This window comes from Candidozyma duobushaemuli, assembly GCF_002926085.2.
Source record: "Candidozyma duobushaemuli strain B09383 chromosome Unknown B_B09383, whole genome shotgun sequence".
NCBI lineage: Eukaryota > Fungi > Ascomycota > Pichiomycetes > Serinales > Metschnikowiaceae > Candidozyma > Candidozyma duobushaemuli.
Window position 1 is genome coordinate 136,347 of NW_020289895.1, and position 15,634 is coordinate 151,980.

At 47.3% G+C, this 15,634-nt stretch overlaps 4 protein-coding genes across 4 annotated transcripts; 1 reads left to right on the plus strand and 3 right to left on the minus strand. All coding sequences in view use genetic code 12, as the record gives it.

Annotated features, from left to right (window-relative positions):
* Positions 1 to 506: 506 nt before the first annotated feature.
* On the minus strand, positions 507 to 2,384 carry CXQ87_001583 (SCF ubiquitin ligase complex subunit; the record flags this gene model as incomplete). The annotated part of the gene is made up of 1 exon (XM_025480118.1): positions 507 to 2,384. The coding sequence occupies one exon, from the start codon at positions 2,382 to 2,384 to the stop codon at positions 507 to 509; it is 1,878 nt and encodes a 625-aa protein (XP_025334418.1).
* Positions 2,385 to 3,310: 926 nt separating this feature from the next.
* On the plus strand, positions 3,311 to 7,114 carry CXQ87_001584 (translation initiation factor 3 subunit; the record flags this gene model as incomplete). The annotated part of the gene is made up of 1 exon (XM_025480119.1): positions 3,311 to 7,114. One exon carries the CDS (start codon positions 3,311 to 3,313, stop codon positions 7,112 to 7,114), a length of 3,804 nt encoding a protein of 1,267 aa, XP_025334419.1.
* Positions 7,115 to 7,308: 194 nt separating this feature from the next.
* Positions 7,309 to 8,594, minus strand: WRS1 (tryptophan--tRNA ligase; the record flags this gene model as incomplete). The annotated part of the gene is made up of 2 exons (XM_025480120.1): positions 7,309 to 7,863; positions 7,884 to 8,594. The coding sequence occupies 2 exons, from the start codon at positions 8,592 to 8,594 to the stop codon at positions 7,309 to 7,311; spliced, it is 1,266 nt and encodes a 421-aa protein (XP_025334420.1).
* A 997-nt stretch (positions 8,595 to 9,591) lies between these two features.
* Positions 9,592 to 14,477, minus strand: CXQ87_001586 (uncharacterized protein; the record flags this gene model as incomplete). The annotated part of the gene is made up of 3 exons (XM_025480121.1): positions 9,592 to 9,974; positions 11,232 to 11,523; positions 11,592 to 14,477. 3 exons carry the CDS (start codon positions 14,475 to 14,477, stop codon positions 9,592 to 9,594), a joined length of 3,561 nt encoding a protein of 1,186 aa, XP_025334421.1.
* Positions 14,478 to 15,634: the final 1,157 nt, after the last annotated feature.

A 15,634-nucleotide genomic window follows, 5' to 3' on the forward strand; every position in this document is an offset into this window, starting at 1 on the left:
CTGCCGTACGCTGTATCCCGTAAAATTCCGGTACCGAGTAGTGCATCCACGGATGGTGGCACCCACGAGATCAGGCCAGAACCTTCATTCTGTTATCATTTAGGCCCAAAATAAAAATGCTTTTGCTTTAAGCTTTTTTCTGGCGTCCTCTTAATTTTGTCACGAAAAGAACGATATTTTGAAAAGTGCTTTGGAAACCGTTAGTGCGATAAAATCGTGACTCAGATCCTTGGCTGCAAACCTTAGTCAACGGCGAAGCTCAATAATTCCCGCCGGTGTATTCCCGTAGTCTATTGTTGAGGAGGCTTCGCAACGCTTGGCGTGTCGTAAAACGTCCGAATGATGATGCAGCAAACGGACTTGAGGAATTTAGGGTCATGCTTTGATTATATTTTTATCCCTGAAAAGAGTCAGACCGGGGGGTTGAAAACTTGGTGCACCACAAAACCGGTATCAATGATGTAGTCCAGCAACCCTTAATCGGAAACGCTTTTAGCTCCCTGAGTTTATACATCAGTGAGCGAAATCTCTATTACCTGGCGAAGAATATCGTCGTCACTTTCCTCGATAGGCTCACCAGGATGTCCCGTAGCAGGCTGCTTAAAAAGCTCATGAGATCGCAGGGTCCCTTCACGAGGTGTGACTCTTTCCAGTTCCTCTCGGGAAAGCGCCAAAGCCCTCTCCAAGTCGTCATCTTCGCTGGTGTCAGGGACGCTACTAGCACTTAGCGCCATTGCCATTCGGAGCTCTTCAGCCTCGCTCTCGAGCTCTGTGCCATTGTAGCGATCAGCCATGAGTTCTGCACGGCGACGAGAGTCTTCAAGGGTTTCATAGTCGTCCAATTGAGCCTTGATGTGTCTATGCATAGCATGTCGAGAAGAACCCTCGGCAGCCTGAGGTGTATTAGGCTTCCTCTTCGATGAAAGCGGAGCGTCACCGAAACGGAAATATTGTGCTACACTTCCGCTGACAACCACACCAGCAGCCTGGTTTGAGCTGAAACTGATGTGCCTGATGGGTGGCTCGCCTTCTCGAAAGAGCTTACGCAGAACCTTGACACCCTCTCGAAGATACTCGCCCAGGTGGGAGTCGTAAAAATGCACAAAATTAGGTAGAAGACCAATAGCAATGGTGGAGCTGTTGAGTGCCACGGCGGTCCAGTCAAAAATGCCAAAGGGGGCGTCGTAGCGAGGCATGATCCTCGTGAGAAGCTTAATTTCGCTGCTGGTATCACGAATGTTGAAGGTGCCGACACTGCCGTCAGAATATATTAAAGCGAAAAGACGACCATCGCCTCCGGCAACATCAGAGTTTCTCACTTTGCCGTCACTCTGCTGCAACTTGCCTCCGATAATGCTTACTTCTTCCGGAGCCTCTGTTTCTCTAACAAAAACCTTCTCGGCGAGATGGAACACCTTGACGGTAGTTTCGTCGTATGCCACGACGTTCATGTCAGCGAGGTCAATGCAAAAGTTGACGTGGGGCATCAAGGCGATTCCATGCGCCACACGATGGGTTTCTTCACCCAGGGATAACTCGTAGGCGATTATTTCCTCCTCCGTGACGACTACGACAGATTTCGTGAAATCACTCTCCACCTCGAGCACGCCGCAAGTCTGGCTCACAAATATTGTCCGTAGAAGCGAAGTAGCGCTCCAAAGTAGCAAGAGCCCGCCTCTGGTACCTGCCACAATTTCTACTTTTTCCCTGACCTTTTCAAACGTTTCGTTGAGCTTAAGAGCCACAATTGGATCGTCCGTGGGGCCCTGAAGCGTTGTAACAGACTGCTTCCCCAGCCCTGTGGCTGAAGATGTGATTAAGTTTTTGAGTAGAACCTCGCCGTTGGGCTTGCCCACGCAGAGGTGGGACCAATTGCTGTCAACAGCCATGCCCATAGACAACACGCTGTTTTCAGGGAAAAACACCTGGTTACGCCCTGTGGATAGCGTACACATGGATATGGCACCCAGAAACCTGGCAAACGTCAAGATCCTGTCGTGGGCAAAATCCACAAACACACGAGGCGGAACCCTCATGCCAAATTCGTTGTTGACAAGCGCATAGGAGTGGGAGTAGGCCCGAGCTTTGGCCCATTTCCTTGCCACAGCGACTCGGCCTAGATACTCTGTAAGCCACATGGTCAGCCCCGTGACCGAAGCAAACACGTTACCTGTGCCAAAGCGGTTATGGAACGCTTTGATCCAGGCGGATTTGTCCAGCACCACGTGGTTCCATTTGGAGCACACCAAGCGGAGGTCTTTGAGTTCCACTGGTTGCATGTGGGCAAAGACGTTTAGAAGGACCTCATCGGGGAGATCGTTGATGTGGACATTCTGGTGATGTACTTCATCAGAAGGTGGCGCTGTATTGCCCAAGGAGTCCATGGTGAGGTAAGATATGGAGATACCTTTAGAAAAGGTGGTGGTTGATGGCGATGTATGGATGCGAAAAAGTGAGACAATCAGTGTAGGTGGGGAAGCGAGATAAGGCGGTAGAAGAGTCCGTTTTTTTTTTTTTTTTTTTTTTTTTTTTTTGTGGCATCGATTGGGCCAAAGATTTTGGTGAATTATCGAAATTTGAACTATCCAGATTTTCATGGTCTGGCGGCCTGGAGTTTGATATTAAGGGGGTAAATGAGGAGTGATGGGTCGATAGATGCTTCATGACGAACGATGAGAGGATTCCTATGTCGATTTCTTGGATGATTTAATTTCCAATTTTCTTTAAATCAACTCTTCAATAAGTCTGTGGCTCTGGCTCCTTGAGCCTATGGAAAGAATCACAAGAACGACTGTAATTGCTAGAGGTGCTTGGGCCCAAGATCTTGAATTGCTTTTACTGGAGCCATCTGCCATTTGGTTTCTTTCAACTGCTCCACAACCATAGTCAATCACCATGTACTTGTGACTAACTGATTATATGATCAACCACTCCAGCGTTCACAGCATAGTTACATCACCGAAGCCCAAGCCCCTTTCTACAACTTCCCCTCGGCAATAACAAAATTCCAGAATTAAACGAAATCATTCCCCTGATGATACCACCGATTTCCCGTACCGAAAGATCTTGTATGGTTCCATCTATTCCGCTCACGTCAATTTCGCAGCCAGTCGAACTGAGCAACTTCCAGAAATCACACCGTAAAAGGAATATTGAAACTCCTCAACTATCCTTGTCTTTTTAAATTCACCTAAAAATTGTCTCTAGCCATTTTTCAGAAATCCAAAATTATCCCATTTTCCACAAGCAGCCCCACCGTCCTGCAGCAGCCTGAGGAATTTTTCACTCACCAAAGCTACTCCACAACGAAATGGCCGAAAAGCCCCAAGACCCCCAGGACCCCCAGGAGGTGGTATTGAAAATTGCCCTTCCGCTGTTCTTGGGCCAAAAAATCGAATATGTGGAAACTCACCACTCCTTGACCGACTCCATCAACGACATCAAGGAGGCCTTGGCTGCAAGCTCCATGTTGAGCCAATTGACCAACTACAGTTTGTTTTACGGCGACGTCAACGTCACGGAGTTCGATGATTTTGCACCTTTGCAAGACGTTTTCGGCCAGCCCGGCAAGTACGACGTTCGTTTGGCCGAAAGAGCCTACTCGTTGAAGGATGTGTACGACCATCTTCTTCGTTTCAGAGAGAGTATCGGCATGAACTTCTTCGACCACGCTGCCCGTGCCCAGGGCGTGGCTGCCGGAAGCACCAAGTTCAACCGCTTGAAGTTGGACGGTGTCAAGGAGACACAGAAGCCAGAGAAGCCGGAATCTGAGGAATCCAAAGGTGTAGCAGAGGAGGTTTCTGAAGAGGAGAAGGCTCAGATCAAGGCTATCGTCGGCAAGCTTATTGAGCCTCAGGAGACCAACATCGTGGAGGTTGCATCCGCAGACTCTGTGCTTGGATTGTGGAAGCTTCCGATCAAATCGCTCACCTTATCGCAATGGAGTGTTCCTCAAATCCAGAAAGCCAGAGGAGACTTGCTTTATCTCACGTTGACGACATTGGAGAGCGAGACGTTTTCTGTGACATGCCATGTGCTGGGTTTCTTTGTGAGCCGCTTGTCGAACGCCAATTTCGACCCTTCCATGAAGACCGGTGCTAAAGAGTACCTTTTCCACAACTTGGTGAGTGCTTTGTCGCCACGTTTTCTGGAGGCTGTCGAGGGCAACAAGCAGGCCATTTCCCAGAGATCCCAATTTGCCGAAAGCTACTTGATCCCATCCCAGGCTGCCGTGACTTCTCCATGGTTGGTCACTGAGACCCAGGTGAGAAACGCCATTGTGCCCGATGCATTCCGGAACCAGGTTCCTCTTCTTTCCAATGGTGTCGATGGCGCCGATTTGGTCAAGGACTGGAACGAGGAATTCCAGGGTATCAAGGAATTCTCCAAAGAGCTGTTCAACGAGCGCTTGCTCAGAGACAAGTTGATCAACAAGTACATCCAGGAGTTCAGCCTGGCTGCAGCAGCCACAGCGGTAGAGATCTTGAGAGGCAACATCACGCCCTTGAACCCCAGCGAGGCCAAGGAGGACCACATTTTCTTGAGAAACAACATCTTCTACAGTTTCGGTGTAAATGCTACTGGTGCCCACGACAACACGGGCGGAGACGAAGCTGCCCGCTACTGTTTTGGCAAAGATTTGGCCACCGTCAGGCTCATGAACAGACTTGATGTCCAGGGCGTCTGCAATTTGCTCACTTGTATTGTGGACTACTTGGGAGAAAGAGTGGTGTGTCAGGCTCCTGTTCCTGGTGTCTTTGCTGATCAAACCGATGAAAACGGTGAACCAGTTGACAAAATTGTCCAGGGCTACTCCCACGACAACAATGTGATCCACACCTCTGAGGAGTTCAACGAGGTGTTGAAGCCCATCGGTGAGGCCTTCCACTTGAAGTCTCACAAGGTCAAGTTGGAGTCGGGCGCTGAAACAGAAGGCGAGATTGCTCTTTCCAAGGATGCCAAGTGCATCGTTGGTACTGACCACAGAAAGTACGTTATCGACTTGTACAGAACCACGCCTTTGGATGTCGAGTTTTTGGATGCCCACTTTGATGGTTCCGAGACGTCTTACCCTCACAAGGAAGCTTCGTTGAGACACGATGCCGTGGAAGAATGGTACAAGAGAAAAGCCGCTGCTTTGTTTAAGGTGGAGACCGAGAGATTGGACAAGGAGGGCAAGCTTGATGGTGATGAAAAACCCCAAGTTGCCATTCCAGTAGACCAGATTGTGCTCAATCCGGATGTTTTCACCGGTGTGGACGAGCTGAAGGCCGATCAGGAGGACGTGCGGGAGGTTTCTGCTTTCATCAAGAAACAGTTGATTCCTGAGTTTTTGGACGACATCACCAAGAACCTGGTTCCTTTTGATGGTGCTCATTTGACCGCTTTTATGCACCGTGTGGGTATCAACATGAGATACTTGGGCTACATTGCCGAAGAGGCCTTGAATAGAGTTGCCGACTTTGAGAAAGAGAATGAGGAGGCCATCAAGAAGAACGAGGCCGAAATTGCCAAGAAGGCCGAAGAGGAAAAGGAGAAGAAGGACGAGAAGGACGAGAAGAAGGAGGAGGACAAGAAAGACGAAGAAAAGCAATCCGCTGCCAAATTGGTTCCTGTTAAAGCCAACATGACTGCACTTCACGGCCTTGCTGTCCAGGAGATGATTGCCAGAGCTTCCAAACATGTTCTTCGTAAGTTGGGAAAGGATGTTCCATTCCTCTTGAAGCCTCACTTGGTTGCCCATTTCCACAACTGTTTGTTGGGTCAGGATGTGAACTCGAGCCCCGAGGTTGAGATCGACAGCTCCATCAAATCTTTGTTTTCCAAGAAGGAAACTTCTTTCACCTCCATCAAGCCTGCTGAGGTGACCAGTGCCGTTGAAAAGGAGGTGTATGCTCGTTTCAGACACTCGCTTTCTTCCGACTGGACTGAAGCAGTCAAGCCTTTGAGCTTGATGAGAGACATTGCGCTCAAGGTCGGTATCCAGTGGAAAGCTCAGCCTTATTTTTTCACCAAGGAGGAGTTTGAAGCCAAACCAGCTGCTCCTGCTGCCGTGGAAACAAAGGAGCCAATTGTGGAGTCCAAGAAAAGAAAAAACAAGGGCAAGAAGCACCAGGAGAAGGTAGCAACACCTGCTGTTCAGCGCAACACTGTTTTCGTTGCTGACGATATCATCGACATTGTGCCAATTATCAAGGACGCTGGCTACCGTTGCTCGATGGTGGACGAGATTTATGAAACAGCAAAGAGCCATCTCAACAAGGGAGACGCCGAAATAGGCACCACACTCATGACCGAATTGATCTCGTTCTACCAGCAAATCTACGGCTCGGTTAACAGCGAGATCTCGTCGCTCTACTCAACTTTGGCCCAGTTCTACACTGAAAGAGGCATGTCCAGTGAGGCTTCTATTGCAGCTCGTAAGGCCATCATCTTGAACGAGAGAATCTACGGTACCGACAGCTACGAAACCATTAATGCCTACATCAAGGCTTCGTTCTTCGACAGCTTGAACAAGGACCATGCCAGTGCTTTTGCGCTCAATGGACGTGCTCTTCAATTGTGGGAGCAAATCTACGGTAACAACCACCCCAACGCCGTGAGCACCTTGACCAATTTTGCTGCCATTTTACAGGAGATGAAGCTTTCGAAGGAGGCCAGCAAGCTTTTTGCCAGAGCAATCGAGGTTTCTGAAAAATTGAATGGTTCCGTCTGCGATATCACAGCCCTCATTAGACACAGATACGCCATTACATTGGTGCATTTGGGCAACTACAAGGGCGCCCAAGAACAGTTCACCCAGGCTGGCGATGTGTTCAGCAAGCTTGTGGGTCCTGAGGACACGCTTTCTCAGGAATGTGCCAACTTTGTCACACAGATCAAAACCTACATTGCTTACAATGAACACCAGGCTGCTGAACAGAGAAAGCAGCAGAACGGCAAAAAAGCTCCTGTGAAGGCTCCTGCCAAGACCAAGGCTCCACAGGGTAAAGGTAAGGGCAAAAAGAACCAGGCGCCAGCATCTGACCCTTCAATCGCTTCCAAGTCTGTCGATGAGATCTTGCAGTTCATCGAGGGCAACCAAGGGCTGAAGAAGAGCAAAAAGAAGCACTAACCGCGTAAATATTCTTGTAAGTAGTATCATGTTCATAATCGACGCATATCAGATTGAGGGATGTAGTGGTTGTGATTATGTTGATGGTGATGATGATGATGGTGATGATGATGATGGTGATGATGATGATGGTGATGATGATGATGATGAACCTTCTACAAATAAGCGTTATGCTATATCTATTATCCTGTAGATTACTTCTTTGATTTCTTCACTCTCTCCTTAGCTGGCACCTTTCTCTCTGCTTGACCGTACACAAGCTTGTGGGGCTTCATGAACGAGTCCACAACGTCCTGGTCCACCTTGGATCTTCTCTCCTGGTAAGCGGCAACATACTCTTGCACCACGGCAATGCACTCCTTCTTCATTTCAGATGACATGATCTCACCCTTTCTGTAGCCGTCCGCCAATTTAGCCAACTTCTCGTCATCGTGTTCGAAAAACGAGAGGTACTGGAATGCAACATCGACATCAACGTTACCACCAAGCTCCTTGTGCTCCTCCAACGTGGCTCTACCACCAGAGAAGGCGTACTTGTTGATCTTCTTCTGAATCTGCTTGGGTGTGTCGTCCATGAAGATAGACGTGGTACTGTCAGAGGCCGACATCTTCGTGGATGCACCCTGCAAAGCTGGGAAGAATTTGGCATGGATCAAGGATGGTTTGCTGTATTTGAGCTTGTCGGCAACATCTCTGCATACTCTGAAGTATGGGTCCTGGTCAATGGCACATGGAATCAAGCAGGGAGTCTTGGGGGCAAGTCCAAAACCGAAGGGAAGGACGAAGGAAACGCTGTGGCAATCTGCACAGATGCAAAGTGGAGCTTACCAATGCAGTCAGAATCCTGGAAACCAAAGACGGCCTTAGCGGTGGAAGTGGTGATTTGTCTAGAGGTTCTGACGATGTTCTCGTAGAAGGCAGGGTTCATGAACTCCAAGTCAGAAAAGATGAAGGTGTTCTCAGGCTTGAAACCCACGGCGATGATGTCTCTACTGTTCTTCTTTGCAAAACCCTTTACGTCTTCGATAGTCAACTTCTGCTTGAACAAGAACTTTTCGTCATCTGTCATTTCAATGACAAGAGGCACGTCAAACACGTCTTGCAACCACTTGGTGAAAATGAATGGGATCATGTGGCCCAAATGCATTGAGTCAGACGATGGGCCTCTTCCAGTATAAAGAAAGAATGGCTCCCCGTGTTCATACAAGTCCAAAATCTTGTGCAAATCTCTCTCGGAAAAGAAAACACCTCTTTTCAAAAGCGGGTGGGGCTCGTGGCCCGTGATTTCAGTGAATTTTTTCAAGGTCTCTTCCGTGATGATTTTGGTGCCAAACTGAGCCGAGAGCTTGTTGTAGTCGATGCCTTGTGAAAGACCATTCTCGTCAACAGCTCCCTCTACCTCCCAAGGCGTGATTTTCTGCTCTTGCGCTTTCTTTTCCTCTTCAAGCTTGAGCTTTTCAATGTCAATCTGTTCAGCCATGGTGGAGATTGAAGATGGAGTTGGAACGAAAAAGTAATTGGTCACGTCACGTGGATTACAGGTGACTCAGATCTGGAACGATAAGACGAAGACATGAAAGTACACCAAAAACGAGATCGCATTGATGGTATTGAAATGAAATGAGAGTGTCAAATCTACTCAAGGGAATGAACTGATTGGTCTTTTGCGTTATCGTGAAAGAGGGCTGAGATGGTGGTTATAAGTATGGAGAAGTCGTAATATCCCCTGTGTTCCCACCATATAGCAAAGGAGCGGAATCTCCTTACTTATACGTAGAATGCTTCAGAATTACTATCTCACATTGTTTATGACCCAGATTCCTGTTTTGCGTGGTGAATTGATTGGAGTACAGAATGGCTGCGAAAAGCTCTGCTGCACTCGGTGAAGCTCATGCTCTTCAAGTGTATATCAAAATTGAAGAGAAAAGATAAATTCTGACGACCATGAACTTGCTTCTTCAAAGATGTTCGTTGTTTTATCAAAGGTTGGAGAACGTGGTACAGCTTCATCATAATTTGTGTTCATTTGAGATGATCCACCATTCAGATCGCCAAAAGATTCAAGAAGGGCCTTTGCCTTCCGGAAATTTGTCCCCTTTAATTTCAAATAGCAGCCCGTGCCCTGATGTTTTAGTTTTCAAGGGAAATTTTGATGGTTGCATCTCATTGGTCTTGAACTACAGTCACACGAGTATACCACCAGCCAAAAACTAGCTTCCAAATGTATTTCGAGATGTCCTCCTGTAACAGCTTTTGACTTTTAAAGTGTCAATTGAGTCTCCATACATCAGAACGAACATCCGACTAGCGATCTCACATTAGATAAAGCAGATGCAAGTAATCAAACTCCATGATGGACTTCCTACAATCAGTCGAACTAGGGTAACACAGGGATCTCGGTACCACATCTTGTTCTAAAAGCGTATCCACTACAATTGAAAATACCGTTGCAGAGTTTATTACATTATGTGACAGAATTAGAAGTTGAGCTTCTGGAAGAACCACTTGTTCTTACCGGCCTGGTGCTTCTCCTCCAAAGCCTTTCTCACAACCTTCTTGGCCTCTTCTCTCTGAGATGGCTCGTTCAATGCATCAGAGGTAACAGCGTTCTTGAAAGACTCAACGTCCAACGAGTATCTAGTTGGCATCAAGTGGTTGTAGTTGATGACCTTCACGAAAGGCTTGACTCTGGTTCTCTGGGCAATCTTCTTGGCGTCGTGAGCCTTGGTGATTCTCTGTGGGCCTCTCTCGATACCGACAACGAGGGCGTGTGGGAAAGAGTGGGCCTTGGTGCCGTCATCGTGGGGTCTGACGACAACAACCTTCTTACCAGCGAAACGGCCACGGGTGACAATAGCTGCTTGTTAGTATTGAGTTGTGAATATTTGCATTTGCTGATTGGATGGAGTTTTTCACTTTGGTACGGGTCGACATATTTCGTTGTATTTCGTAGTGTGAAGCAGGATCTTGACGGAGGATGGATACTTTTGATGGATGGACACGCTGGAGTCATTGGATTGTCTACATCAGTCGAGGTGATGGAGATTGATGGACGTTGGTGGAATATCAAATTTTCATGAATCAGTGGATGAAATATCAAAGGAATAGGGCCACGATAGGCATCTCAGCAAATTGATCGGTCTTCAACGGCTGTACATACCAACTTTACCAGACTTGATGAACTTAGCCATTTTTGAGTTGTGGAACAGGTGAAATATCAAAATCCTTTTTTCTTCACTAATAGAAAATTTTTTGTGAGTAGACGCTGCGAAGGATGTCGTCTCGTATGCAGGGCGCGGGCCCCAGCTCTTCTGTTTGTGTGCGACATTTCCTAACGTGTGCAGTGGCTACGTCGCAGTGTCGGTCGAGGGCTCTTCTTCAATCACGTGAGCGGACGTGACTGTCACAACGACATCGGGACATTTCCGTACAAATAGCATTTTATCAATGAAATTTGTGTGGGGATAACTAGCGCTTTCATTTATTCTGATTTTGCGTCTTCAAGGGAAAATTGGATGACTGTAGAGTTAAATTGGTCGCACCAACTTTGTGACTGATGAAGCTGGGAGATAGATCTGTATCAAACTGCAAGAAACTTACAGGAATGCAGTTCGAGTAAGGAAAAAAACTGAAGAAATTCAAATGGTCAATGGATATAAGTCTGATCACTGAAAGCAGAAAATATGCGTTTAGTGAATTGAGGCTATAATAACGCTGTTTAGCCGTTCCATCAATGATGGCTAACCTAGCGGCTATTCACATTCTGAATATATTGGTTCCCCAAAAACAAATGTCAAATAATAGAAGAAAGCGAATTCATTAAGACCATCTTCAACTTCAAAAAGAATTCATGTGTGATCTCGGGGATAAGGTCTTCTACGTTATGCAACAAATGGCTGCGAAAAAGCTTAATCTGGCTCTATGCACATAGAGACTCCGCTACGTCATCATGATGAGACTTTTATATTGTAACATGACTACTGCTTGTCTCGAGTTCTGTTGAGAAGCTTCGAGTTCATTGCAGTAATCCGGCCCTTCCCATTGGAAGGCGATTGGTACCGGTAAGTAATGTTCTGTGTGGGGCTGGTGGGATTGGCTTTTGAGAAGCTAGAGCGACGCTCTTCTTGCTTCGCAACCGGGTTGTTGTTGACTGCTAGAAGTGCTGCGTGAAGTGTGTCGTTGTCAGGGCTCGCTGGATCCTTGGCTAAGCCTGTGTGGCCAATGTTGCCCTTTGGGAGAGGTGGTGGAGGCTTCCTCTTCATGCTCTTCTGCTTTGCTCTGCTTCTGAACATCAGATGGCCTCTAGGATCAAGCGTTTGCTTTGGCAGGCCTGGTTCCTTGCTGTGATTTTGCTGTGATTTGGGCAGTTCAGGACCCGACTCATTGCTGACTTTTCTGGTGGAGATGGGCTGGGGCACGGGGGGAGCAGCCGACGAGGGGGAGCGGGAAGAGGATCATCCTTCTGCTCTTTTGGCACAGGAGGTGTCGATGTGATGGAAGGAGCATCCATAAGTTTGGGCGATTGGCTAACCGTTGATGCAGAGCGATTTCTTTCTCTTTCTCTATCGAACTGACCAAGCTTGGATCTGGCAAGAGCCACAGTCCAGATATCGACCTCATATTTATCAACTTCAAAAACAAACGTTGACTCAATAGCTTGCACTGCAAAGATACCAGTCACTGGAATGATCTTACCAAACTTTGCGGTGTGATTTGTGACCACCTCCTTAAGCTGAATGAAAGGGAAGTTAAGGAATATCTCGCTAATCAACTTTAGCTCTGAGTTACCTTCTTTTATGAAAATCAAGAATCTGCCGTGAGTTGTGGCCACTAGAGTACAGTTTCTAGCCCTCTCCAACGAGAAGCTTGAACTGCGGCTCCTTCCATTTCCACCACTGCCACTGGATTTTGTGGAAGCAGCGTCTGAGTTACCATCCTCGTTCTTTTCAGAATGGGTCAAAAACTTCTTCAAAAACTTTTTTCCGAATTTGGAAGCAGATTTCCCTGACCCGTTGCTTTGATCCTCCTTCTCCTTTCCGTCCACGGGTGATGATGGCAGGTCCTCGTCCTCAGGAATGCTGGTAATCTTGGGGTCAGGCTCCTCCTCCTGAGTGAAATCAACAATTGCATCCTTCTCGTTAGCCACGTAATTTGTGGCATCTGGCGCCGATCTCAAGCCGCCTTTGTTACCTTGAGCAACTCTCGTGAGCATCGAATCATTGCCTCCTACCTTCGCAGCAGCTTGTAGTTGACTCACATACTTCAATGGTGCATTGTGAATTAAACCTTTGTGCTTCTTCTCAAAGTAATCCGTGGGCTGCTTGCACACTATCGCCTGGCCAACATGTAAGACTCTCTCATCTGGATCGGTAAGATAGTCCTTCCAAGCAAGCTCGACACTGGAAATTGGAGGAATTTCTGCTGGTTTAGAATCTCTCCTTTCCGTCGGCGTGCTAGCATTACTTAAGGAGCTTGAATTTTGACTGACGCTGCTCCTTGAGAAGTTAGCTCTTGAATTGATAACCGGACGCAAAATGTTTGTTCCTGGAATATACTCTGGCGCCGATGGCTTCCTCGCTGTTGCACTAGCCGACGGATTCGACCTATTTTGTGGAGCTTCATCTTCATCCTGCTTGTGAAAGACATAGGCTGCTACACTTGCAGCGCTGTAATTCTTCGAATCTCCATCACTGGTGACATGTTTCTGGCCCGGTTTTTCGGGTTGTTGTGGAGAGTTTGTCTGTGGAGCAGCTTTCTTCTTTCCAGGCTTGCGAATTATCTTCTTCGCTGCTGCTTTTGGAGCAGGCGGCATCTTCATCATGGATTTAGCAGTCATCTTGTATGGACCTAATTCGGGCACTGGTGAATTCCAAATGGCATCTGTGTTCTCGAAGTCAACATCATGAAAGAAGTGGTGTTTCTGAATTTGGTTGATAGTAGCTCTTCTCGAGGGCTGGAGTACAAGAACCTGCTTGATCAAGTCTCTGAGAACCAAGGGGAAACCGGCACTGAAAGCATATTGCAACTTCGTAATCTTCTGAAATGTGAGATATTCGTTCGTAGCTTTGAAAGGTGGTTTGCCAGCAATGAGCTGGTACAAAATACACCCGAGAGCCCAGATGTCACCGGGCTTTCCGCAATACTTGCTTTCAAGAAGCTCTGGAGACACATATTCTGCTGTTCCCACGAACGATTTCGCTCGTACATCCACTGGATAGTCCTCCTCTTCACCTGTATTGCCGTTTTTCTTGCGCTCAAGGAGCTTCGCAGTGCCAAAGTCTGTAATTTGGATTCTATAATTGTCATCCAAAAGCACGTTTTCAGGCTTTATGTCTCTGTGAATGACACCGTTGTCGTGCATGTATTTGATAGCGTCAAGCATTTGGGCACCAAAGTAGCGGGTACACTCTTCATTGAGAGTGCCATATTGCTTGATGAGACCAAGAAGCTCTCCATTGGCTGCGAAATCGAGAACAAAATACAATGAATGCTTATCTTGGAACGTGAAGAACAACGAAATCACACCGGGGCAACCAGAAAGACGGTTGAGAGCGTGTTTTTCAATGTTGACATACTTGACCTTTTTTTCCTTGATGATGTGACGCTTGTCTAGTATTTTCACAGCATATTTCTTGGAGGTTAGCTTATCTGTAGCCAAAACAACAGTGGAGTAAGAGCCTTCGCCAATGTCTTTCCCAAACTCAAAGTCCTTGACTGTACGGCGAATCACCTTGTAATCGTATCCGCTGGACGAAGAAGAGATTGTTCTCTCTGCGCCTCCTTTTTCGGCCCAATTGTCGACGCTTTCGCTGCGCAACAGCACGTCAACATTGCTGTTATCTTCGTCCAAGTTCTCCTGGCTCTCCACGTGTCGTCCGTGGTGTCTGTAATTTGTCTCTATAACTGGAGGAGTCAGGACCAATTGGCGGTACTGGCTTTCTGAGGATGGGGTGTCAAGCAAGACGTTTAAGGACGACGAATGAAGACCTGTCTGACCAATAGGCTGGGTGAAGTCGAAAGAATCGCTCAGTCCCGGTGAATCGTTCCGTTGGGGAGTATGAGGCAGGGCGTTTCCTGAACGTTCGTTCATGGCCTGGAATACCGCTTGGGCTCTTGTGGGATTCATTCTTTGGGAGCTCTTTCTCACTGGCGGCGTATTGTCTCCTACATGGTTCAGATTAGAGTCCAACAGGTCTTGAGACCCATTATGTGGAGTAGTAGCCGTACCATCTTGGAGATTGCTACTCTGAGCGTATGAAGTGTATATGTCACCGAAATCCGGCAGTTGTGTTCCCGACCTTCCGGAGGCTGGCTCGGCTGCCAGCACCGTGTTTTGTAAATGCAGCGTGTATCTATTGGACATGTGTTGGGCTCAAGGGAGCATAGGATGAACTTGTGGTGGGCTCGCTGTACGGGAAAACGGAGCACGTGATGGAATCTAACTCTATTTTAGGCTGGAAGAGTCTAAATAGCGGTAATAAGCTCGCGTTGTGTGCTGGCCTTTGCTGAAGAATATGGAGTCTGGTTATGGTTGCCGTGTAGCAGCACTGCCGATTACACGTATTGGAGTGCAGGTAAGCGGCAGAGGTGGGTTCACCAGGTTCGGCAAAAGAGGCGGGAAATCGTCGGAAAACAGCTACGCCTGTGCTGTTAAAGAGAAGATCATTGCTACGGTTTTGAAATTGGAATCAGCAGGCCCAAGCCTGAAACGACGGGTCCTTGATTGGGTGATTGCCGGTACTATCTGCAGGCCGATAGCACTGTGTAGCTGTATGTGGAGGCAGAGAGGTTTTTCCATACTGGAGCATCTATTAGGCTTTTTTTAGATGCGTTCGATGAATATGGCTTAATTGTTATGGGTTGTAGTGGTGGGTAGAGAATGTTATTTTGACAGTTTTCGACTGCCCAAAGGTGGACAATTGCCGATTGGCGAAGACCATCTCGGCTTGTCCTACTGCCTTGAACGGATGAAAAATAGAAGAGCCTCTGTTGGACATTTCTCTGATTTTAGTTCACACTCAATTGAAAATCAAACTAGAGGCTTTTTCATCTTCGGGCTCAGATCAAGCCTACCTGGTTCGCAATCAATGCCCCTTATCGGCCCATTGTGAGGCGAACCTTTCGCATGAAGCCCGATTGTTTGATACAAAGTAGTGAGTAGTAGAGGCTTAGATTGCCGAATTGAGTTGGCAGCAGGCGAAGTAATTAACCATTACTCTTTTTGCAGCCATTACAAATAGACCATCAAATTGTGGATATCTGCATTGAGCTGGATTTGTCAGTAGTCGTCAGATTGAGAACTTTCAATCAGCGGACTTGTGAATGACGTCAGGTTCACTGTTGATGCTAGGTAGGTCACCTTCTGCTGTTTTACTGGAAAGTCACACTATCTTTTGGAATCATTGTGTGATCCACTGTTTGGGAAACATACCGTGAAGATGATCACCGCTCTGTTATAGAAAGTCTATGACGTAATTGGATGGTTTTTACAGGGCCAAAGCTGACCCATGGGCTTGGCTT